Source organism: Capronia coronata, assembly GCF_000585585.1.
Source record: "Capronia coronata CBS 617.96 chromosome Unknown acBCG-supercont1.11, whole genome shotgun sequence".
Classification (NCBI taxonomy): Eukaryota; Fungi; Ascomycota; class Eurotiomycetes; order Chaetothyriales; family Herpotrichiellaceae; genus Capronia; species Capronia coronata.
In genome coordinates this window covers 109,365-130,949 of record NW_006912903.1, presented here as the reverse complement: position 1 = coordinate 130,949, position 21,585 = coordinate 109,365, and the positions used below count along the sequence as shown (strand labels likewise).

General features: G+C 51.8%; 9 protein-coding genes across 9 annotated transcripts; 4 read left to right on the top strand and 5 right to left on the bottom strand.

Moving 5' to 3' along the window:
* Nucleotides 1-39: 39 nt before the first annotated feature.
* Nucleotides 40-3,432, bottom strand: A1O1_08824 (uncharacterized protein; the record flags this gene model as incomplete). Its single annotated transcript, XM_007729682.1, has 1 exon — nucleotides 40-3,432. One exon carries the CDS (start codon nucleotides 3,430-3,432, stop codon nucleotides 40-42), a length of 3,393 nt encoding a protein of 1,130 aa, XP_007727872.1.
* Nucleotides 3,433-5,267: 1,835 nt separating this feature from the next.
* On the top strand, nucleotides 5,268-5,759 carry A1O1_08823 (uncharacterized protein; the record flags this gene model as incomplete). Its single annotated transcript, XM_007729681.1, has 1 exon — nucleotides 5,268-5,759. One exon carries the CDS (start codon nucleotides 5,268-5,270, stop codon nucleotides 5,757-5,759), a length of 492 nt encoding a protein of 163 aa, XP_007727871.1.
* A 79-nt stretch (nucleotides 5,760-5,838) lies between these two features.
* Nucleotides 5,839-6,735, bottom strand: A1O1_08822 (uncharacterized protein; the record flags this gene model as incomplete). The annotated part of the gene is made up of 1 exon (XM_007729680.1): nucleotides 5,839-6,735. One exon carries the CDS (start codon nucleotides 6,733-6,735, stop codon nucleotides 5,839-5,841), a length of 897 nt encoding a protein of 298 aa, XP_007727870.1.
* Nucleotides 6,736-8,251: 1,516 nt separating this feature from the next.
* A1O1_08821 (uncharacterized protein) lies at nucleotides 8,252-10,756 on the bottom strand (the record flags this gene model as incomplete). The annotated part of the gene is made up of 1 exon (XM_007729679.1): nucleotides 8,252-10,756. The coding sequence occupies one exon, from the start codon at nucleotides 10,754-10,756 to the stop codon at nucleotides 8,252-8,254; it is 2,505 nt and encodes an 834-aa protein (XP_007727869.1).
* Nucleotides 10,757-11,572: 816 nt separating this feature from the next.
* On the top strand, nucleotides 11,573-11,929 carry A1O1_08820 (uncharacterized protein; the record flags this gene model as incomplete). The annotated part of the gene is made up of 1 exon (XM_007729678.1): nucleotides 11,573-11,929. The coding sequence occupies one exon, from the start codon at nucleotides 11,573-11,575 to the stop codon at nucleotides 11,927-11,929; it is 357 nt and encodes a 118-aa protein (XP_007727868.1).
* A 3-nt stretch (nucleotides 11,930-11,932) lies between these two features.
* On the top strand, nucleotides 11,933-12,664 carry A1O1_08819 (uncharacterized protein; the record flags this gene model as incomplete). The annotated part of the gene is made up of 1 exon (XM_007729677.1): nucleotides 11,933-12,664. The coding sequence occupies one exon, from the start codon at nucleotides 11,933-11,935 to the stop codon at nucleotides 12,662-12,664; it is 732 nt and encodes a 243-aa protein (XP_007727867.1).
* A 755-nt stretch (nucleotides 12,665-13,419) lies between these two features.
* On the top strand, nucleotides 13,420-14,679 carry A1O1_08818 (microsomal epoxide hydrolase; the record flags this gene model as incomplete). The annotated part of the gene is made up of 1 exon (XM_007729676.1): nucleotides 13,420-14,679. One exon carries the CDS (start codon nucleotides 13,420-13,422, stop codon nucleotides 14,677-14,679), a length of 1,260 nt encoding a protein of 419 aa, XP_007727866.1.
* Nucleotides 14,680-15,836: 1,157 nt separating this feature from the next.
* Nucleotides 15,837-17,502, bottom strand: A1O1_08817 (ribulose-phosphate 3-epimerase; the record flags this gene model as incomplete). The annotated part of the gene is made up of 4 exons (XM_007729675.1): nucleotides 15,837-16,106; nucleotides 16,299-16,550; nucleotides 16,735-16,863; nucleotides 17,389-17,502. The coding sequence occupies 4 exons, from the start codon at nucleotides 17,500-17,502 to the stop codon at nucleotides 15,837-15,839; spliced, it is 765 nt and encodes a 254-aa protein (XP_007727865.1).
* A 1,252-nt stretch (nucleotides 17,503-18,754) lies between these two features.
* A1O1_08816 (uncharacterized protein) lies at nucleotides 18,755-19,576 on the bottom strand (the record flags this gene model as incomplete). Its single annotated transcript, XM_007729674.1, has 1 exon — nucleotides 18,755-19,576. The coding sequence occupies one exon, from the start codon at nucleotides 19,574-19,576 to the stop codon at nucleotides 18,755-18,757; it is 822 nt and encodes a 273-aa protein (XP_007727864.1).
* Nucleotides 19,577-21,585: the final 2,009 nt, after the last annotated feature.

The following is a 21,585-nucleotide window of genomic DNA, read 5'->3' as shown; positions in this document are numbered from 1 at the left end:
CTCTTTTCTTGTACATGTTCGCTCGGCTTGCGACACAATTCACGGTGCGTTCATGCTAAGTCCATTCATTCTGCTGTTTAGAATACTCGCTCGTGACTTCTTTCGTATGGTGGGCAAGTCTGGAACATCTTCTTCCTGCTTGAAAAGGCCTTCTTCCAGCTTCGATGGCGTCCGTGTAATGATCGTATGGTAGTCACGTCCTTTTGCTGCGGTGCCCAAATCTGACCGTTCTGAACTACACGGTATTGAAACGATGCGCCATTGATGCTGAGAAGTGTCTGACAGAATATCTGCTCGGGCACCGGCTGATGCCGGCCGCTGTATAAGGCTTCTGCGGTTGCGACCAATGTTTGGCAGACTGGACCGCAGCAAGCCAGCGCGGCCACGCTTGGCCATGATGATTGCGTCGAACAAGGCAATATCTGGACTGGAAGTCGTCTCTTCGCGCTCCATGATGAATTCGTTCCAGGCTTGAGTTTGTTGGAGCATCTCAATATACGCGGAATGGTCTGGAGAAAGGCTGTTGATGAAGGCTCTATTGTCGAAAGCATACACCGCTCCGAGCTTCTTTTTAGCCGGAGGCGCTGGGTTCATGAACTTCCGATAGGTGTAGAAGAGGCTTGCCAAACATCTGACAAATGCTGCGCGAACTTGATCTGGATAGAATGCAGCCGAGCAGACGATGGTGATCTGATTCGCACAGCGATCGTGAATCACAAAGCCACACCCTGCGCATCTGTAGTAGCCATCCTGTGCCTTCTCGTCGCAAAGCACACATGTTGAGGGACCATCTGCTTCTTTCCATTGGAGACAATGGCCCTCGGCCCAATACGTTCCTCGAGAATTGACTGCCGGTTGAACATGCATGCCAGGCATGATTGTGGATGCTGCCAGCGTCGACTGGGCATATGTAGAAGGTGCGTATATCGAACCATTCCTCATGTCTGACACAGAGGTTGTCGAGGGACTTGCATTGTGCCGTACAAAAGGAAGACTGGCTTTCCGAACCATGTGGCTAGAGCCGGAGAAGCTGCGTTTGGATAGCGAATCGAAGTGGCCGGATCGTTTTTCTCGCAGGGAAGTCTGCAGAGCATAGCCGGAGTCATTCCGTAGCGAAGTTGGAAGAGCAAAGCTCCCTCCGACAGGAGAGTAAGCATCAGAACTTGTGTGACTCGATTGCCGGGTGGTTGAAGATGTCCGTGGACGGTCAAAGCTCTTCCCTTGTGTCGGCCCAGAGGAAAGGAAAACATTCAGCAATGGAGCACGCCGGATCGTGTCTGAAGCCGCATGCGGCCCGAAGGAAGATGAACTGAGACTGGCTAGCTTGTCCAGATTTGTCGACCTGGCAATGGCAGTAAACACAGAGTCGAGTTCCCCAGAGAATGCATCAAACGGAAATGTCTCAACTGTATATGCTGGGGCACCAGGGGGTACACCAAAACTATGGTGCAGTGGTGCAGCTTGGTGTAATAGAGACATGAGCTTCCTTCGTTGCTGTTTCGGCAGGAAAGGAGGCGGCGAGGTGCTGTGCAACTCATTTTTATCTAGATCCACCAGGACATAGTCGTCATCGGGAAGGTCATATTTCTCGTAATTCCGATTGATGCCGCAAATGTAAGGACACGGCGCGTCAAGCACCTGAACCAGTCTTGAGGGAAGCACAGGGATATACACACCTGTCCACTCTAGAGGCCAAATCAACTCCAGAATGGCTTTGGCGACAAGTTGCAGCAATGCGGTATGAGATGACAACAAGATGATCCTGGATTCGGCCATGGCGTATTCAAAGAGAAGAACGATGTTAGGAATAGTGAGTGTTCTGAAGAGTGGATAGAGATCTGTGGTTCGGCTTCCTGGGAGTTCATTTGCAGCTTCCTTTTTGGCGTAGAGATGCAATTCCCGGATAGAGGTCTGTATCTGAACCTTGGATGTTGTTGGTGAAGGCGCCTCGAGGCACAACGCAGCGACATATCGCTCCAATGGTTGCCACATACCGACCTTCGGAGAACTCGCTGGGACTCGCAGTATACTACCGTCGGCCATGGGGACTACAACAGCTCGTAACCATTGTCTCCAGAAGTTGGCCATTGTGCCATCTCTGCCCAGGATACCGTAAGCTCTCGGGATCCAAAACTGAGTTTCACTGCTGGCCAACCCCTGGATTTCCGAAATGGAACCGTGCCGTAACGGTCGCAGCATGTCCGACATGACCCCGATCTTCTCCTCGACCGCGCTGATTTCATCCTCCAACTCTTCTCTCGCTGCTGAATCGTGAGACACTTGGGGGAGTTTTGCCAGTAATCGGGACAACTTTGCGCTTTCCACTGCCAATCTGTCCGCGAGGGAGGCGGCCATTTCTCTTTCTGCTTCGGACATATGGGCCTTTCTCCATTCGTCACATTTCTTTTCCAGGTCCAAAGCAACCTGTCGATTTACAGGAACCCAGACAGTAACGCACACTCCGGTAAGCCTTGAGTTATCACCCGCGGTCATCGAGAACTCATGCCAAGTAGACCTTGGTTTGGTATCTGCAGAGATAACCTTGATGTCGTTGGGGAAAGCAAACATCGGCACATAGTCCGGAAAGGGACTCCTCTTGTAAGCTCTATCGGCAGTGGTTGATCGAGGATATCTGTCTAGCAGTACAGGTTCGAACTTCCGCGTCAAAGGGTGCTGTCTTGGTGAGCTGACAAGAGTCTCTGGGGCGGGTATGACTGAGTTGTAACTGCTCATCCTCCGAGTGGTCCTAGTGGACGTCCGTCGGGCCACAGATGGCTGGCGCTTCGCACTAGACATATCTTTGAATGATAGATGTCTACGCATGCTTCCAAAGTTTCGGTTCAGATCCGGACTCGGCTCATCTGCGACAACAATCTTTTGCGCCTTCGGATGTGATTTGGACCGCGTCGGTGGAGGGATCGCTGGTTGGGGGACTGGGGACTGGGGACGCGTTTGTTTTGCAGCTCCAGATGGGTTGAATGTGAGGTCCAGAAAGAACGTGTCTCGATCGCTGGTAAACTTCTTCATGGCTTTTTCGAAATCGACGTCGCTGAACGCAGTGGACATCCGAGTGGGTTGGCCCGGAGTAGCAGGCCGAACTGTGACACTGCTGCGACTGCTGTGTGGACGAGTCGCATCGTTGAGGCTTGCGATGGTGCTTCTAGCTTCATCGGAAAGCTGGGAGAGTCGCTGATAAGAGTCATGCCTTGAATGATTGACAGAGGCTCGAGGGGATTGTAGGATTGAAGATTGGTCATTTTCGGCAGCGACTTCCTCTTTGATCGCAGATTCGACGACCGCGTTGTTGTCCGGAGTTTGGTGTGACCATCTTGTTGGTGAGAAGGCATCGAGTAGCTGTTGAGTATCCAAGCCAGCGATCCAGAAGTAATCCGCCAGAGGTCGCAACGGCTCGGAGGATTCTGATGGCGGCATGGCTGGACGTCAGAAAAGGTCCGCAGAAATCGACTTCTTGAAATGGTCTTTATCGTCGCATGGTTTCTATGCTCCCTGACGAACGAACCCTTGTGGAACTTCCTTGCAGGAGCCTCTCGAATAGCAGGCTCGAAGTCTCTTTGATTTCGGGACGTTCTTTGATTCCCTTACCAGCAAAGAAATAGGACCTGAAATTCCACCATGCCACCGATGAGACAAACTTCAGGTAGGCGGGTTAGATGCCCGTGACCTCAACAGTCATCTGCTTGACAGCGACGCTCAAGACAAAGTTTTCGATCTGTTGAGGCGAACAGAAGCGAATGAGGTTAAGTGAACCAGTGGCAGCTGCACTGACGGGGATGTCGTGTTGAAATCTGGAGATACGAGGAGAAGAGGTTACCGCAGGGATGTGAAGCCTTGTTAGGCAGTGAAGAATGAGGGTCTTTTGATGCAAGTTTAGTGACAGTTCCGCCACAATTGATGGCGATGGCGATGGCGATTGCTAGGATCGATGGACGAAGGTGGTATCTGTCAGGGATGTCTCTAGGATCTGTGAACTGTAAATAGTTAACCCAGACGTGTTCGCGGGCGCAGTACGGAGCGTAGAAAAGGGGAAGCGCTGGGAGAGTTAACGATGAAGATTAGGTGTGTGTTAAACGCAGCGAAGGGATCAAACATGGCAACAAATCTCACGTTCCACCCATACCTGGCATAAGTGAGGCGCACGATCCTTCAGCGAACGGTATACCCTTCGTGAACTTCCCATATATGGACTAGGACCTGGACGCGTCGCATAGTGGCGGAATTTTCTTCTTTGGCGTTTGAGCGATGATAGACTGCAATGCAGTGGAACGATGGATGGATCTCTGGGGACTGGGACGGGGAGCTGGTGGGTTTCAGGGGAGAGCCCTGTACACCACTGTGTACTCTGTAAAGTGGTGTCAGTGAGTGTATCTCGTCTAGTGCTGCGGATCGAAAGTGCGTCAAGAAGACTAGTAGATTGCTAGGGGATAAAGGAGCCTAAGGAGCCTCTTAGCCGCTGGTCCAGTTAAAGACCACAGCCACTGGGGGCTTCTCAGGCTTGTTCGTTAGCTAGTTTCGTTCCATTGACTCCCCTTCCAGGGCCGACTACGCCTGTTCCCCCCTGGAGCTTACCAAGGACTAGCCTATAATCTCTTCACTTACTCCTGGTCGGTAAGGGCATGAGTTTGTCTCGTATACTATCTACACAACCGTCGACTTGCAGCTTGTATCACATTGGCTTGCATGGAGACAGTGTAGAATGCATGCTCCATTGGACAATCTATCCAGGTCTGTCACAAATTCTCCGGACACACTGCCGCTGCATCAGGTGGTGTGGAAGTCATGCACTGCAGCGAACACGCAACCAAGTCCCGCTGCCACAAACAGGACTCGAGTTACAGGTTCATCAGGCTGTGTGCAGCATCAGATCCAGTACTTCTGTGTTGCTCTCCCCCACACCTTGCACTCCGAGTCTTGAACCTCTCTAACGATATCGACGCAGGAAACATAGGAAAGTAGATATGCTAGGTATCTATCTGCAGAGGTATCTAGCCTCCTTAGCCTTGTGTACGCCCGGGTTATCCACGTAGTTCCTTAGATATCTTACTAATAGTCGCGTATCCTCCTCACCCTTCACCATTTCTTTCGGATTCTCCGAGCCCGGTCGATCAGGTGAGCCTTGGTTACTAGTATTCCAAGATTGTTGGATATAACTTCTGCATACATCCCAACCCGGTGCTCAAGGCCTGAGTCAGGTCTGTCGAATCTACATTCACTAGAAGTTCCCAATTGTCCCCCTGCGATACTCTATAATGGCAACGACAAACACACTAGGCGTGGGCATACCCGTCGCGATTCCCCTCATTTCATCCTCATTGACCGTCTTCTACGCGCTCGTCGAACCGACCATCTTGTACCCGTTCGTGAAAGAGTCCAAAGACCAGCTCTCCACCACCAGCAAAGCAGTTCGGCTGTGGTGGAGCAATTTTCTGCCCCTGAGGATCGCCACGGTCTTTGCCACCACCCTGCCCTCCATCATCGGCGGCGTATATGCTTCTCGATACTTCCCCGCAGACAGTTCGAAACGAACGCTTTCTCTAGCCGGCGCCGCGTTCACTATGGGACACTTCGCATTCGTCTACCCTATCAGCCAGAAAATCAAGTGGGCGTGTGACGAAGAGGTGGAAAAGAAAGGTCAGACCATCGAGTATGTCAAGCAATGGCTGAGAATCCATTTGTGGAGGACCTTGTCGACGGACATCCCTGCGCTGGTCTGCTTCGCTCTGGTCGCCTTTGGCAATTAAAACACACACAGATATATAACCCATAGCGACGACCAGAAATGCGACACTCGATTGAGCCCCTTTGTGCCACGAAATCTCCCTACTTCAGACCACAAAACGCATCCTTGGTCACTCCCATTGCCCCCAGGTCCAAACGTGCGAATGTCGGCCGCCCTTGTGATGCACGCCGGACAACCTCTGCCTTCATCGTCACAGTCTTGACTTTTGGTTCCTTTGGCTCTGGCGCCTTCTTCTGTCCCATGTTCGCTTGGCTGCCTGGTGCTCTAGGGGAGCGCCAGTTCTGCTGACGACGACGAGGAGGTGTTGTTGTTGGTTTGGTGCCTGCCTGCACCAAAGCGTCCTTCTCTGCCTGTCTTGCCGCCTTTTTCGCATCCAGAATCTCGTCAATTGCCTTATTGAATTCTGGTAGTTCCTCCCTCAGTGTCGCGTATGCCCCTTTTGCCTTGAGTCTCTTCTCCCAGATCCGGACCGCGACATGCTCGGCGAGGAACTTCTTCATCTCGGCGTCAGGAGGGTCGAGGAGGTATAGTGCTCGCACATCTTCAGAGTGGATTTGAGCATTTGCAATTCGTTGCATAGATCTGGTCACTTCCTGCCCAAGGTACTCGCATCCGATGATGGCAGCACAGGTCCGAGCATGATACAGGTATGTGAAGGTCTTGCGCTTAGGCTGTGGGAACTGCTGCATGCCTCTTCCGTCGCAGCATGATAACATCCAACCGATAATGTCCTTGTGAATGTTGAACCGTCCACCCACAATGGTCACTGATTTCTTTGCTGGTTTCTGAAGCTCAGCCACGCTCATCTTGTTCACAGGTGGGAAGTCGATCTTCCAGTTGGTCGAGAAGGTCATGGCAACACCCTTTGGAAAGGCTTCGCACAAGATCAGAGGCTCGGCATCGCTGGTCAGCTTGTATAGGACTGTAATGGTCTCTGGGGTCTTAAGACTAGAGTTGGTCTTTATGTCAGCGTCCATGATTTCAGATCGGCAGCACTTGAGACCCATGGATAGGGCAAGCAAGCATGGCAAGCCATAAAGATATGGACAAGGTAGGGTATATGGGGTGACTGCTTGTTGCACTTACGCTCTCAGCTTTGTCGCTGACAAAGAAGCAAGGGATGGAGTCTGAACCATCTTGTCGAGGATGGAGTGTTGCAGTTTGATGTCTGAAGTTTGGTTTGATGTCTTTGCACAGCAACAGAAGCAACGGCGTGACAAGTAAGTGAGTTGACTTGAAGTCCACGACGGTTTGATGACTTGATTGTTTGTTCAGATCGACTGTTCCCGAAGAATTAGCCCTGGCCAAACCATTGCAGAAGAACCAAGGCACAGTGGGAACTAGACGAACCGCGACAGCAAAGGACGATGAGCAACTTGTCTGTCTTGCTCCTTTGACGGTTCTTGGAAAGATTTTCACGAAGAGGACTGCTCAGACGAGATATCTTTGTCGAATGTGTATAGGAGAGGGAAGGAGGAGAAAGAGAATGGAAAAAGAAGGGGATATTTATACCTCTAGGACCTCGCTCGTTCAGCACGAGGGACTGTCACTCCCTCGCAGTGGGTCACGACCAGTGACAGTGACGGAGAAGCAGTGACAGAGAAGGTGAAGTGAATATGATCAATACACAATTGACGAGCAACTCACTTTGTAGTGAAGTGGCTCTGGTCGCCAAGTAATACAAACATGAGACAAGTTGATTGTGAACGACGACTACCATGGTTGATGTTTGTCTTTCACTCCTCTACAATAGAGTCTACAATAGAGTCGATCTGTGTTTGGATTTCCTGTGTGTGATTCTGAGTCTGTGAATGTGAACAACTTCTCGAACTACCAATCTACCAATCTACCAAGGGTCGATCTGAGGCATCTAGATATACATCAATGGCTATGTTTCAAGCCATCTATCTAGTATCTTCCGATGACACAATACTACCTGATTGTAGTGATCGATATGCATCCACATGAATATACACCCGTACCTATGTATGTTATATATCAGGCATGCAAGGCTGAGTGAATCTCAGGGGCTAACGTGTATCATTGATCCACAAACGAAGCAACAAGGCTGGGATGTACATACAGATAGCCGGCAGTACTGAAGGCGCAGAGGTAAGGCTCGAAACGGTGATGATCAGATCAATTCGTATCGAATGCACTAGTTATACATATGTATAGATACCTTAAGCACAGTAGAATAGAATACAGTAGGCTACCTGAGTAGGTAAAGAGGTCCTACATAAAATACACCGCTCGCTGAAACAATATCAAAACATATCGCCGTAGACAGCGACCAAAAGCATGGATGAGTAGCATTTCCACGAGCAATGACACAGATCCACTCCTTATTTTGAGATCTGGAAAGTTCGTTCTCATTGAACGAAGTGGCTGATCATAGGGTTCAAATGAGGTATGATATCAAGAGTCACCGAAATCCGCGTCAGGCCTTGCCCAGACAACTTCTGGTTCAATAATGAAAAGCAAAGCTAAGTCTCAGGACTTGAGTTTCGGTGGTCCAGAGGCGATAGATTTGGTCGTCGTCTTCGTCGTTGGCGTCGAATTCGACTTCGACTTAATCTGAGCAGGGGTCTGTGATGACGTCTTACCAGGCGTTGCCTTTGGGTTCGCTAAAGGAGGTGTCGCCTTGGAGCTGGATGTTGATGTAGTTGCTGGTTTCTTAACAGCGGACGTTGATGAGGGTTGCGCCCCTATTTTCTTGACAGGAGCAATATCCTTCTTGGTGGTATTGGGGCCGGACTTTAGAGGCGGAGCCGTTTTTGAACCTGCTGTTTTCGCAGGTGATGATTTCAGGGTCGAAGGTGGGTGAGATGCATTGGCCGGCTTCAGGTTTGACGGTGCAGGTTTGTTCGTCGATACAGTCGACGACGCTGATGTCGCCGGTTTCGGGTTTGGAACGGTCGACTTGCCACCTCTCGCGGGTTTTGTGGTAGTTGCCGGTATTGAACTCACCGCTGGTTGAGGTTGTTGATTTGGGACCTTTGAAGGAGACTTCACAGAAGAACTCTTGGTTGATTTTCCGGTGCCCAGTGCACTGGCAGTCCTTGAAGGTGGCTTTGCCGTCCCAAGCTTGGGTGCGGTTCTTTTGCTCGACGTCGACGTCGAGGTTTCAGACGCCACGGCCGTCGAGGCATTACTTGACAAAGTCTTCACCGTGCCATATCGGCTACTCTGCTCCGCTTTCAAGTTGTCCCAAAAGGTACCTCTCTGGCCTCCTAACGTATTCATCGCCCGTTCCGTCACTTTGGGAGCGCTCTTCTTCTCTTCGGCAGCTTTAAGTTCCTGCCAAAATGTACCTCCTGATCCCTTGGGACCCGGTGTCGACGCCACCAAGCCTTGTCTGCTCTTCTCTTCTGCTTCCAATGCATTCCAAAAAGTGCTCCTTTTGGCCCCCATCCCATTGGTGACTGATTGCAACGTCCCGCTCGACGGAGCTGATATCTTGCTCTGCTGCCTCCGTGCTTCCTCCAATGCAAGCTGTTGCATGAAATTTGTTTGTTGGGTGGTGATACTATCGGTAACCATTTTCTGCGGATCAGAAAGAAACTGTTGGATGAAATCGGCCCGGTTTAGCAGAGTCTGTGCAGAGGGCGAGTTGAGGAGTTTCTGAACCGCCATGGCACCGGACTTAAATGCCTCTTGCTGCTGGGTCGGCTCGAAGAAGGAATCAAGTGTCAGCCCTTGAACGGCTGTGCTCATAGACTTTGCTTCTTTGCCGGCCTTCAACCCGGCCTGCTTGATGTCCTGCGTTCCAGACTGGAGAGCCTGTTTGTTGATACTCTTCCAGAATCGCTGGGGGAGGTCGCCGTAGAAGATATACAGAACCATAGCTAGGATGCCCATTGGAGCGAAGATTTGCAGAAACTCGTACCAATGGCTCGCTCGTATAGGAACTTCCATATGTCCGCAGCCTCGTAGAATCTTGCCAGATTTGTACCTTGTCGCGCCCGTGTCGGCAGGGAAATGACCTGTCTGGAGGTACTGTTCGATGAGAAGATCCTTCTCCCGCCACCGGGCAATGAGCCAGAGCTCAAAGGCTTTATCGTTGTGTAGGGGAATATCTTTGACAGCGAAGCGACGCCAGTGCATGCTCACAGACTTTGGGGGTCGACCTTCGAGGTAGCCAGCCTTGAGTGTGAAGATGTCTTGTGCGTACTGCCCGCGTGGAACGCCCTCGTAGGCTACGGTGCAGTCATAGACATAATCGACTGTTCCTTTGAGTTCTTCTAGGCAGAAGTGCAACCCTGTACTTCGTGGTAAGAGTACATGCTTCATATCGGGCATGTTGTTCTTCTTCGCCCACGCCGCACTTGTCGCCCGGGTACTTGGGGCTAAATTCGTGCCCTCAGGAAACAACAGCAGCCACATTGGATCTGTAGGGTTGTTGAGTCGTTGTAGAGCACTAGCCATGCTGGGCCTGTCTTCCTCCCACTTCCGTTTGAGGAAAATGAATTGGTTGAGTTGCATCCCCCATCCTAGCACAGGAATCTTCTTGAGGGACTCCTTGAGGATGATGTATAGCCGACCGTGCATGCCATTACAGTATGCGATCCACCACAGATACAACCAGTCGGTATAGATCTGATGATTTGCAATCATGATGAGCCGTTCGGGGAAGTCGAGGACCAGGTTGCCATCGGTCGATTGCAACAGTTGACCTCGAACCGTAGCGTCGCCGGAGATAATGACCTTGGTTGGTGCAAAGGTCTGGGTCAAGGACATTGTGAGCAGCCCAAAGGACTGCTTGGTGAAGGCAATCCATGCATTGTACCAATCCTGGTTGACCAGATACAGAGGAGTACCCAAGAACTGCGAGAGGTTGATGGCTAGCGCCCCTGATAGAAAGTACGTGGATAATGCCAGGGCACGCGAGGCAATTGAATATTCCCCCTTCTGTTGAGGCACACGATCAGGCCGGTTTGCTTTGGACTCAAGCGACAAGCCCGCAGCAGGCTCGAGGCCTGGTTTGGACACGGACATATTGTTGCTGGTGATGCGAACCTTCTTGTTGGTGTTTTACATTGTGGTGACCGGATCATAGAAGCATTCTCACCACCGCAGATGTTGCCCACTTCGTTGTACTGTAGTGATGACAGTCAACTGTTCAGAATGGAATTGTTGCAACGAGAGGCTGGAATCTGTGAACGCCACCTCTGACGTACGAAGGAAGGGGTCGAGGACGACAGGGATGATCTGGGGAGAGGTTTCGTTCTTTGATCGATGTCTGGATGACAGCTTGTATCCATTGTGGCGTTCAAGCCATTCATTCACAATTCAGTTCAACCCACTGGCGTAGTAGGACAGGTGAGGAGCGTACAGAGTAAGCGAATGGCAGAAATGTCCGGTTCCGCGCATCCCAGACAGATCGTCCTTTTCGGGGGACATCAGCGATCGAAGGACAGTGAGAGGTCGTTTGGAGAAGGGCATCCCGGTCAACAGGTGTCCAGACTGATTGTTTTGACAGGGGTGAAGGGTGCAGAAGCCGGGCAAAAGCAGGGAACATGGCAAGATATCGACGTGCAGTGCCGATTGTGGCGGTGCGAACAATTCAGTTCCAGTTCCAGTTCCAGTTCAAGTTGGACGAATTCCCCTTGATGACGTTGAATCCCAACTTGAAGGGAAGATGGGCAGTTGAAGTGTCTACTAGTATTCTGTTCTCTAATATCTTCTCGACATATCTCATTCTATCTTCTGTATATTCTGGATGATACTAGTACCTGTTACTTGACTCAATTATACACTTCAGTCTTTATCCTTCCACGCTCAGTCACTGCTATAGACTGAGTGTTCTTCCCAATGCCTAACGTATCCTTTGACATCTTCTTCGACAAGGACTTTATCAACGTCACCGCCACTCGAGGATACAAAGCCCCCAAGGCCAAACCCGAGTGGAAAGTCCGCACCCTCCCCAAACTTGCACCTAAACCGCAGCCGGAAGACCCTAGCACCCCTCGACCACTACCGAGAGACAAGTTGGTACACAGTCGTCAACCACCAGCCCACCAAAAGCAATTGGAGCCAGCCCCGGCCTCCGAGAAGGGTGAAAACAAGGTCGAGGAGATCTCGTCTGCCAGTTCTCAATCGGGTGACAAACCCAAGAGGAAGCCTCCCAAGCTCGGCCCCAAGAAGTCGACCACTACACCGTCGGCTTAAACAATGGCGACCCAGTGGGTTTTAGGCAAGGTCTCCGAGGCCCTTGCTCCGACCGTGTCTGGTGCGGTGTCTGGTGCGGGCTCTTTCGCTGGAGGGGCAGTCAGTGCAGTAGGAAGCAGCATCAATGGAGTGGGCGAGGGGATCAACAGCTCGATTCGAAGGTATGGAGACGGAGTGAAGGACTATGGCAATGCCATCATGGACTGGACCAGGGCAGATGCTGTCAGGGCCCCGACAGCGAACAACCCCCTGGGACTGAGCTCAGGGGTGACGGGCGGAAAGAGACAAGTGACGAGCCCTCAGCTGTACCGAGCACCAGCCACGTCCAGTCCTTCCAAGACATTGATGACCACGAGCAGAAGCGCCGCACCTCAGAAGAAGATTGAAGCAGGCATGCCGAGGAAGGCCTTGCCAGCACCCGGGCCCAAGGCAAATGGTGCAATGAAGAAGTCGACCTCTGCTGTTCCTGCTCCTGTTCAGAAGCATGCGTCCACGGCCTCGGCCAAGTCTGCATCGGCAGGAGCCAAGATCTCCTCAACGCCAAACCCAGGCGCGATGAGGAAGAAGCCTAAGGAGACGATCAGCGAGAAGACAGGCCCGACCAAAAAGCCAACAGCAGTCAAGAAGTCGACGCCCGCGAAGCCCAACGGCACCACCGCTCCCAAGTCTGCCGCCCGGTCAAAGGTTGGAGGTAATTCGACTGCCGCAGCCAACCCTCTTGGTCTCAACTTTTGAGGTGGCATCCGATCTCTGGATGAGGTTTTGCCTGTGTTGATGATGTATGTTTTGGAGAACAGTCTTTCTTTTGGTGCCATAATAGTCAACCACGATAGTTGAACCAAAATATTCCAGATTGATGACTTGGATCATTGCATGATTTGTATCTCCCCTCTCCTCCTCTCTCATTGGTCGTAGCGTACAGGCGAGTTGACCGCCTGGGATCCAGCTGGAGTCTACAATCCCCGGTCCAAATCTCATCACACCCTCACACCAATCATTCTAGTAGCTGACAAAGATGAACGAATAAATCAATGATTGTTTGTTTGCGGGGTTCGTTCGACGATGTTGTTGTCCAAAGGGCGAACTTCAAAGCTGAACCCGACACGCTACCGAACAGGCAATCATCTCACCGATTCTCCCTCCCGGCTGTCCTTCTCTGGTGACATCTCCACGCCCTCCGCGTATTGATGACGGACTGCCGAGGGATCGACAATGCTACATGCTACATGCTGACGGTGGTGATGATGCATCTTTATTACACCTCCATCTATCCTATATCACACTGCTGAAGCACAAAGTCGAGTACATAGTTGATGAAGCTGACCGACGCAGACTTTCTTTATCCCTATATCCCCTCTATTTCCTCTACACTATCCTCTTGCAGACAGCAGTATTATACCTCTTCGGTAAAGAAGCAATATCAACGTCAGTCTTCAAACACATCTCTCTCTCTCTCTCTGTCTGTCTCTCTCCAGCCACACGCAGCCACAATGGCAGACACCACCATCAAACCCTTCACCATCTCCATTCCCGACTCTGCTCTATCTGACCTGAAGACTCGTCTCTCTCTCGCCCGGTTCCCCGACGAGATCGACTCCGCCGGCTGGGACTATGGGGCGCCGCTGGCCGACGTGCAGCGTCTGACCAAGTACTGGAAAGACAAGCACGACTGGCGCGCCGCGGAGCAGGAACTGAACAAGATGCCGCAATTCACGACCTCGATCGCGGTGACCGCCCACGACAGCATCCAGGTGCATTTCATCCACCAGCGCTCGACCAACCCGCACGCCATCCCGCTCTTGTTCGTGCACGGCTGGCCCGGCAGTTTCATCGAAGCCAGCAAGATCTGGGAGAAGCTGGCGAATCCAGACACCGATCCAGCAGACCCAGCAGGGGCAGCAGCACCCGCATTCCACTTCGTCGCGCCATCCCTACCCAACTTCGGATTCAGCCAGGGGTCACGCAAACGCGGATTCGCGCTCGCCCAATACGCCGAGACATGCCACTCGCTGATGCAGCGGCTGGGCTACGACGAATATGTCACCCAGGGCGGCGACTGGGGGTGCTACATCACGCGGGCCATCAGCCTGCTGTACCCTGCACACTGCAAGGCGACGCACATCAACATGGACCAAGGCGCGGCGCCGTCGTTTGCGACGCACCCCAGACTGGCCCTGCAGCATGCAGTGCGGCCGTACAGCGAGGACGAAAAGACCGGGCTGGCGCGCACAAAGTGGTTCCTCGAACAAGGCTCGGGTTACCGCGCCCAACAGAGCACCAAGCCCCAGACCCTCGGGTACGCGTTGGCCGATAGTCCGGTGGGCCTGCTGGCGTGGATCTATGAGAAACTGCACGACTGGACGGACAGTTACCCGTGGACGGACGACGAAGTGTGTACGTGGATCTCGATCTACTGGTTCAGCACCATGGGCCCGGCGGCCAGTTTGCGCATCTACTACGAAGCCACGCATGACTGGGACGATCCGGCCACCCGCGTCACCAGGGACCGCACCAGAGAGTATATCGGCGGAGGGGTGAAGTTGGGTTTGACGCACTCGCCGAAGGAGTTGAGGGTTCTGCCGTCGGTGTGGACCCGGACACAGGGCGACGTGGTGTTTGAGAGATCTTACGATTCTGGTGGCCATTTCTTCGCCTACGAGAGGCCGGACCATTTGATTCGCGATGTCAGGGATATGTTTGGTAAAACTGGTGGAGCTGCGGGTGTGGTGAAGGGACTGACTGGGTATTGAATGGAGGGAGCAAGACGAACAGCTACGTGGAGACAGAAAGGGTACAGTCTTGTCTTTTGTGGGATGTGTAGGTTTGAACACACCGGACAGGAAGAAGTGGGCGGGTCACTCGCGCAAAGAAAACAGCTTGGTCATGTCCAAAGACCTTGACCAATAAGGAAACAAAATGAAACAATACAGGACAATCCTCGGAGGGCTGAGCCCAGGAAGGAACGAAAGGCCAACGTTGTAAACATACTGGCACATAAGACCAGACCCAACTAGATCCCTGAACCTGTGACAGACAACGTCCAGTCATCCCGAATGCATTACGAAGAACCTTTCAACTCCCAAGTAACAGAAAGGGAGACCTCAGGCGTCCCCAGACTAATTCGAATGTGATATCCTGATTGGAAAACACCAAGATATAGGTAGCTATACCATACCAGCTCAGAAGGCTGTGTATCCCATACGCATAACCACCCATGGTTCAGTCCCCTTTTTTAATAAACACCCCTCCACCTTTCCGGAGCCCAGGAGGACTAGCGGCGCCGCCCTGCTGTTGGAAATGCGAACAGAGCACCCCGGGAAAGCAATGAAGGAAGCGGGCTGAACAGCCTGGAGACCGGCCAAATAACAGACAATCGGGGTTGAAAGGGGACAGACAGCAACACCGCTACCGAAGGCCGAGGAGGAGGAGGAGGAGGATGAAAAGTACGCCGGACCATCTGATCATCTTACCTCTCTTTCTACGGCTTTTCTGCCCCTGTAATGAACTTCCTCGTCGACAACAGCCAGCTGAAGATTGAAGTCTAATCGGGGCGAAGGATGTGTAAAGGGGTGTGGGTATATACTACGTACTACATACCTACTACTACTAGTAGTACTCTACTACGTATTGCCTGAACAAGTCATTTTCACTGCCAGTGTACGATGCAAAGGATGAGTGGGTGGATCATAATGCGCAGAGAAGGGCCTACTCTTTCTCGCTGGACCTGGACCTGGACCTGGACATAAGGTCGCGGACGAGAAGAATGTATCTAGGTATCAATCTAGTGGTACCACCATTGAAGCACTTGATCAAATACTGGAGAGTGGGCCCTTAATAAGGACGGAAGGCAAGAGAATTGATTTCTTCATTCTATTCTCTCCTCCTCAATTCACAAGGGATCACGATTCTATAATTTCCCTGCTCTCCTCTTCTCGACTGCCTCCCTCAACACCTGGATGACATGTGCTGGATCCTTTGCGCCAAAGACCGCGCTGCCTGCAACTATCACGTTGGCGCCCGCGTCGGCCGCCTGGTCGATCGTCGACTCTCCCAGGCCGCCGTCGACTTCGATGTTCAATTCGGGGTATTTCTGACGCAGGGCCGTGACTTTGGGGAGTTCACTAGCCATGAACTTTTGACCGCCGAACCCAGGGTGGACGGTCATCACGAGGACCATCTATTGAGTATGGAGGTCAGCGTTGTAGCCCCAGCAGGTAGAACCGTCGAATGGAATCAATGAACACATCAGAGTTCGCAAAAGGTACCTCTCTTCGTACTGGTCATGGCGAGACATGCACGGTATAAGAGGGTTGCAACCGAAGGCATTGTAGGAGATGGAGAGAAACTGGAGAGTGAAGGGGAAACGTACATCAGGCCGCTCTTCAGCAACATCAGTCTCTAGGATTTCCCATAGCACGTCGACGCTGGTCTCGGGTTTTATGGCGATGCCGGCCTGCATGCCGAGCTCGTGGATATACCGAATCAGTTCTTTCGGAGAGGTTGGCCGGGTGGTCGTTTTGTCGGCTGGATCGGTGGCTGCGACGCTGGTGACGGCAGCTTCGTAGTGAAAACAGTATAAATCACATCCGGCGTCGCGAAACGTCGCGGCCCAGCGGTGTGGCTATGTGGAGAGGTTAGTCTATGAAGCTCGGATCCGGAATTGGAAAGGAAAAAAAGGGAGTGTGGACAGAGTGAATAGAAATGGAGACAGTGGTGTTTTGTTGTTTTTCGTCCTCTCCAGGTTCGATGACAACAAGCCAGGTAGAAAGGAGAAGGAATCAAGACATGAAGACAAGACATCTTACCTCCGCAATCATCATATGACAATCAAAAGTTCCTCGTCCAGCAGCAGTCTTAGGTCGATCGACATGTGTCCGGATCTTCGAAACCACCGGGGCACCGAAAGTGAGGTTCGGCACGAAATGGCCATCCATCTATTCCCTCGCGAAGGACAAATATTAGCATAGACCATTGAGAGACTTGTATTCTGCAGGCAAGCCAAAGGTTCGGGTGGTTCAGGTGGTTCTGGGGATGGTTGTCCATCATCTTCTTCTTCTTCTGTTCGTCCTCTTCCTCGACTCCGGAGGCAAGTGCTCTGGCATTGTGTCCTCTCCTCCTCCCTGACGTTGGTCAACAGAGAACCCACCTCTCTCTTCCATGATATAGCCCGATAGAGAACGAAGATGATGTTAATCTCCTTCGCCCGACACTTTGCTCTGAAGAGATGCAAGAATGCCATTGACTCCCTCCCTCTCTTCCTCCTCTGAGCCTCTCTCTGTCTGTCTCACAACGACCATTTATTTCCTCAGGACAACCACAACCACAACCACGCATATATCCGACAATCCTCATCATCAATCAATCATCAATCGTCAATCCTCCTCTTTTCCCGAACTCAACCCAACCCCGGAAACCAAGAATACAAAGGAAAAGAGAAAAACCGGCGCGACGGAACGTACAATATCAACATGAAGCCAATCTGCACCCTGGCTCATCGTTGTCGAACATGCTTCACCCAGAGCGGCGAAGTCGGCGCTGAGGATCGACGGAGCAATGATCGCGGGAGGAGACATCTCTTTTCGTTCGACTTTGGCAAGAGACAAGAGAAAACAAAGTCTTGTCGGACGGAGTTCGGAGTTCTGGAGGTCCAAGGGGTGGAGGTAAGGAGGTGAGGAGGAGTCGAGGTCTAACGTTAACGTCGAGGTGAATCCGAACTCGTTCCAGCTTGATAGGAGGGAGGGACTTTGGAAGACGACCTAGGTCGGGTCAAGCTCTTGGTGGTTGGTTCTTGTTATCGAGTAGGCTCAATGTGTTGTATGCGTATGTGCGTGGGAGTTCAAGTTACTAGTACGTGTCGTTTTCAATTGTATACCTTAAGGAGGAGAGGCGTGAGGTGAGCTGCGGAAATCAAATAAATGTTATGCTGTACCGCATATACCAGATGTAGTGAGGGGTGCTAGACAGATGGATGCCAGTCAGTGTCTAGTTCGTTGTCTGCAAATAAAAAGTTGGGGATGGAACTGCGTCACTTCTGGATCCTGGCGAGGGGCAGGTCTTCTTAGGGAGATATCATCAATCAATCAATCATCGTCTTTTAGGCGTTCGTAGTGGACGGAATTAGAATGCCTACCTTACCTTCTCATACAAGGTACCTAAACCACCATACCTAGGTACCCACTCTAGGCACCCTATATCACGTTATATCATTCTTGATCGATATTGATGGAAGATGGAAGGCGGATCTGTACGGATCGACTCCTTCTACATCCTAGTACATGGACCACGTTCTTAGCAACTCCCATGTCTAATCTTGCCTTCAGACCCTGCTGCTGGAAACGGTCACATTGCGATGGCCTACGATGCCTACGATCTTTGAGGAGGTTATCAAAACTCTTTGTCCTTCATTACCAGTAGGCAACTGGAACTTGATGCGTTTCCTAGATGAGAACTGATATGAAATATTGAACTACTAGCAGCCAACACCACGATGTACGCACAGCGACTGAAACTCGTCAAGAAGCCAGCCCCCATGACCCAAAAGCAATCGGGGAGGTATTGTACATGACAGATCCGGCTCTTCAGTACATAGCAAACACACATCCATCGGTGAAGTATGGTCATGACAGACCCCATCACAAACACCAAGTACAGATGACAAGCAAAAAAGAAAAGAAAAACCATGCATGATACCCCTGTACCAACAGCCTGGAAAATGTTCGTGTTGCTCGTTCGTCTCTCATAAATGCAATTGTTCATATACCAACCGCACTCGACCAACTTGGACCTACGGCATGTGCCAGTCAGAAGTCGAGCGATATTGATCTTTCAGTTGCCAAAAGCCGCCCCAGCACCTCTCAGGATCTGGCTAGCAGTGACACTTCCTCTGGAGAAGGATGCTTCATAGCTCGACAACATGGAGAGATCACCACTATTTGGCCCGCTCTGCCCGTGCCCGACGAACATGGAACCACAACTATCATCCATGTGGCCCGTAAGGATCATGCCTGACGAATCTTCCGCCGTCGTCGGCGGAGCCATGTATTCCGGACTGTCGCCACGACTGATGAAATGCGACCATGGATGTTCATTGTTGTTGTTATCGTCATCGCTGTCATCATCGTAGATGGCCGACATGGTGTATTCCAGTCGAGTATGCTCTGCTCGTGCACTGTCGTTGTCATGATGCCGTAAATTCCGGCTCGTCAGTCGAGTATTGAGATCATCATGCACCTCCCAGCTGTTGTTGAAGCTCGCTCCATTGGGACCGTAGGTGTCGTCAGTGTTGACGGACGACAGGTGTGGTTTGAAATAGTCATGCATCTCGATCTCCGGGCTGGGAATGGGTCGACTGCCGCAGCCACAACCGCAGCCGCAGCCGCCACCACCTTGTCGACCGTAGGTTTCTCTGTTTGATTCATCTTCGACAGGCACGGTGCGACGTGGACAGGTGCAGCCCTGGCAATGATTACCTGGACCATAGGTTCCAGCAGCATTGGTGTTGGTGGTGATGGTAGTGTTGCCAGTGATAGCGCCAGCTGTGGTGTTGGTGCTGGTAGTGGTGGGAACAGAAGCGCCGTCGCGTCGGTGGTGATGTTCGGTGACAGTGACACCGTCGAAGAGGACGGCCCGAGAGCGGCAGGGGGCCATGTCGATAGTAGAGAGAGCCCGAACAAAAGGAGAAGGCACTGAGAGGGGGCAGAATGCAGAGGATAAAGCAGGATGCTGGTTTTGTTTGGGTTTGTAGGTATAGAAGAATGTTCAGACAGCCGGGCCCGGATGATGTGATGAAACCGCCTTCGTATCAATACAATAGATGGTAGTACTGGCAGTGGTAGTAGTAGTACAGTATATCACAGGACATAAGAGGAGACAGCTGGAAGGGGAAACAGATGTAGCAGGCCGTTCAAGTGAAGCGGAATACAATCAAAGGGCGTGGACTGAATGAAACTAATATACATCTTGTTCTTCCCTACCTGTTTGCAAACGTGGGACCGCCGTTTGGAGGTGGCCCATGTGTTTAGGGCGATGTAGGAAGACGGCGCCCAGGTCAGCTGTATCCAGCAGATGTGTCACCAGGACAAGTGATGCGAAGGGATGGACACGAAACATTCTCGAATTGGGAAGAGAGAGGAAGCACAGCCTTGGGACCTACCTGATGGAGTGAGCGAGCGAGCGAGCGGGCGGAAAGAGAGATGAGCTGAGACGAGATGAGATGATGAGAACCAGTCGAAGCAAAGCGTGGGGGGTTTTCCACGGGAGGAGACAGCGAGCGGGGACAAGGGCGCGGCTGCATAATTCCATGACTGGGTTCTGGCAGGGCAGGTCAAGTATCCGAGGGAGGAACTCTAATGAATAATGGTAGACCAGGTGGATGGGATGGATGGGATGGATTGGATTCTTCGGAAGTCGTTCACGCCCAGCGGCATGGCACAGCCGAGGTTGAAAGAGGTGACGTTTGTTTGTATAGGGCCCGAAATGGATGAATGAGATGGAGAATGATGTATGGCAACGTGACCGTCCCGCCGAACTGGCGGGGCATTAGAGGCTGTTCAGAGCAGGTTGACTGGTACGACTCTGTAGGTAGTCTTGACGGAGGGCTCCGAAGGGCTGACTGAAGACGGAGTCATCAAATCACATGGTCACGCGTGAAGAGTGTCGATCTCGCCGTCGATGAGGCGGTTGTGTCGGGGCCCCGAACCCGATGGAGAGAACTGTGAGATGAGATCAAATCACTACAGAGTAGTAGGGCTGTGTAGTATGGCAGTTGAAAGCCGGTCGGAAGACAAACAACCAGATGCAAGATGCAGGGACAGAGAACAAACAGCGTCCGTCATTTACTTCCCCGGTGACACCATTATTGCAAGGGATGTGGAAGTCAAACAACGACCAAACCTCTGAATGGTTGCCTTATAATTGGGAGGGAGGGAGATACAGCCGGATGGTTGGTGAGAGTATAGGGGGGTGGTGTAATTCAACATGAGCACTTCTCACCGGTCAACATGAACCTCCCGTCTACCTACCTAACTTTCCCCATTATTTCTCCCGTCTCCATCATCGTCATGACAAGGCTGACAACCCCTTCAACCCCTTGGCCGGGAGTAAAGATGTGCCCCGTTCCCGCCTGAATTCTGCCTTGTCGACGACAACTACTACAGAGTATCCAAACCCACACCATCCTGCTCGCTGTCACTATCCAGGAATTGAATTGAGTACTAGTAGTTCAGCCAGCCCGACAGTTATTAATCATGTCGAGAGTTATACGAGAATTATACATTTTTGGTCGGCTCTTTAGGAATACGGGATTGTCTTCTCCGATAGTAGCCGACGACAGCCTCACATTTGATCACCATCTTCCGCTTTTCTTGCGGCCGCTCATCTCCAGTTGGTGGCCGTGGCCGTGACCATTCTCTTCTCAGGGTCTTTCTCCCACTCTTCTTGGCTGCCGAGATCTCGCTTCAAGTCCACCTTCACTCCCTAGGCTGCCAATGTGTCGTGGGGTCCAAGTTCTACACGAGCAAACATATCCCCCACGTCGCCCACCTTTTACATTTCACTGGACTCCGCTCTGTCGCTAACTTGTATCTGTCTGGCTGATGCCCTACCTCAAACTGCCCCAGGATATGCCGCACGGTCCGGGTCAACGCTCTTATTTCACC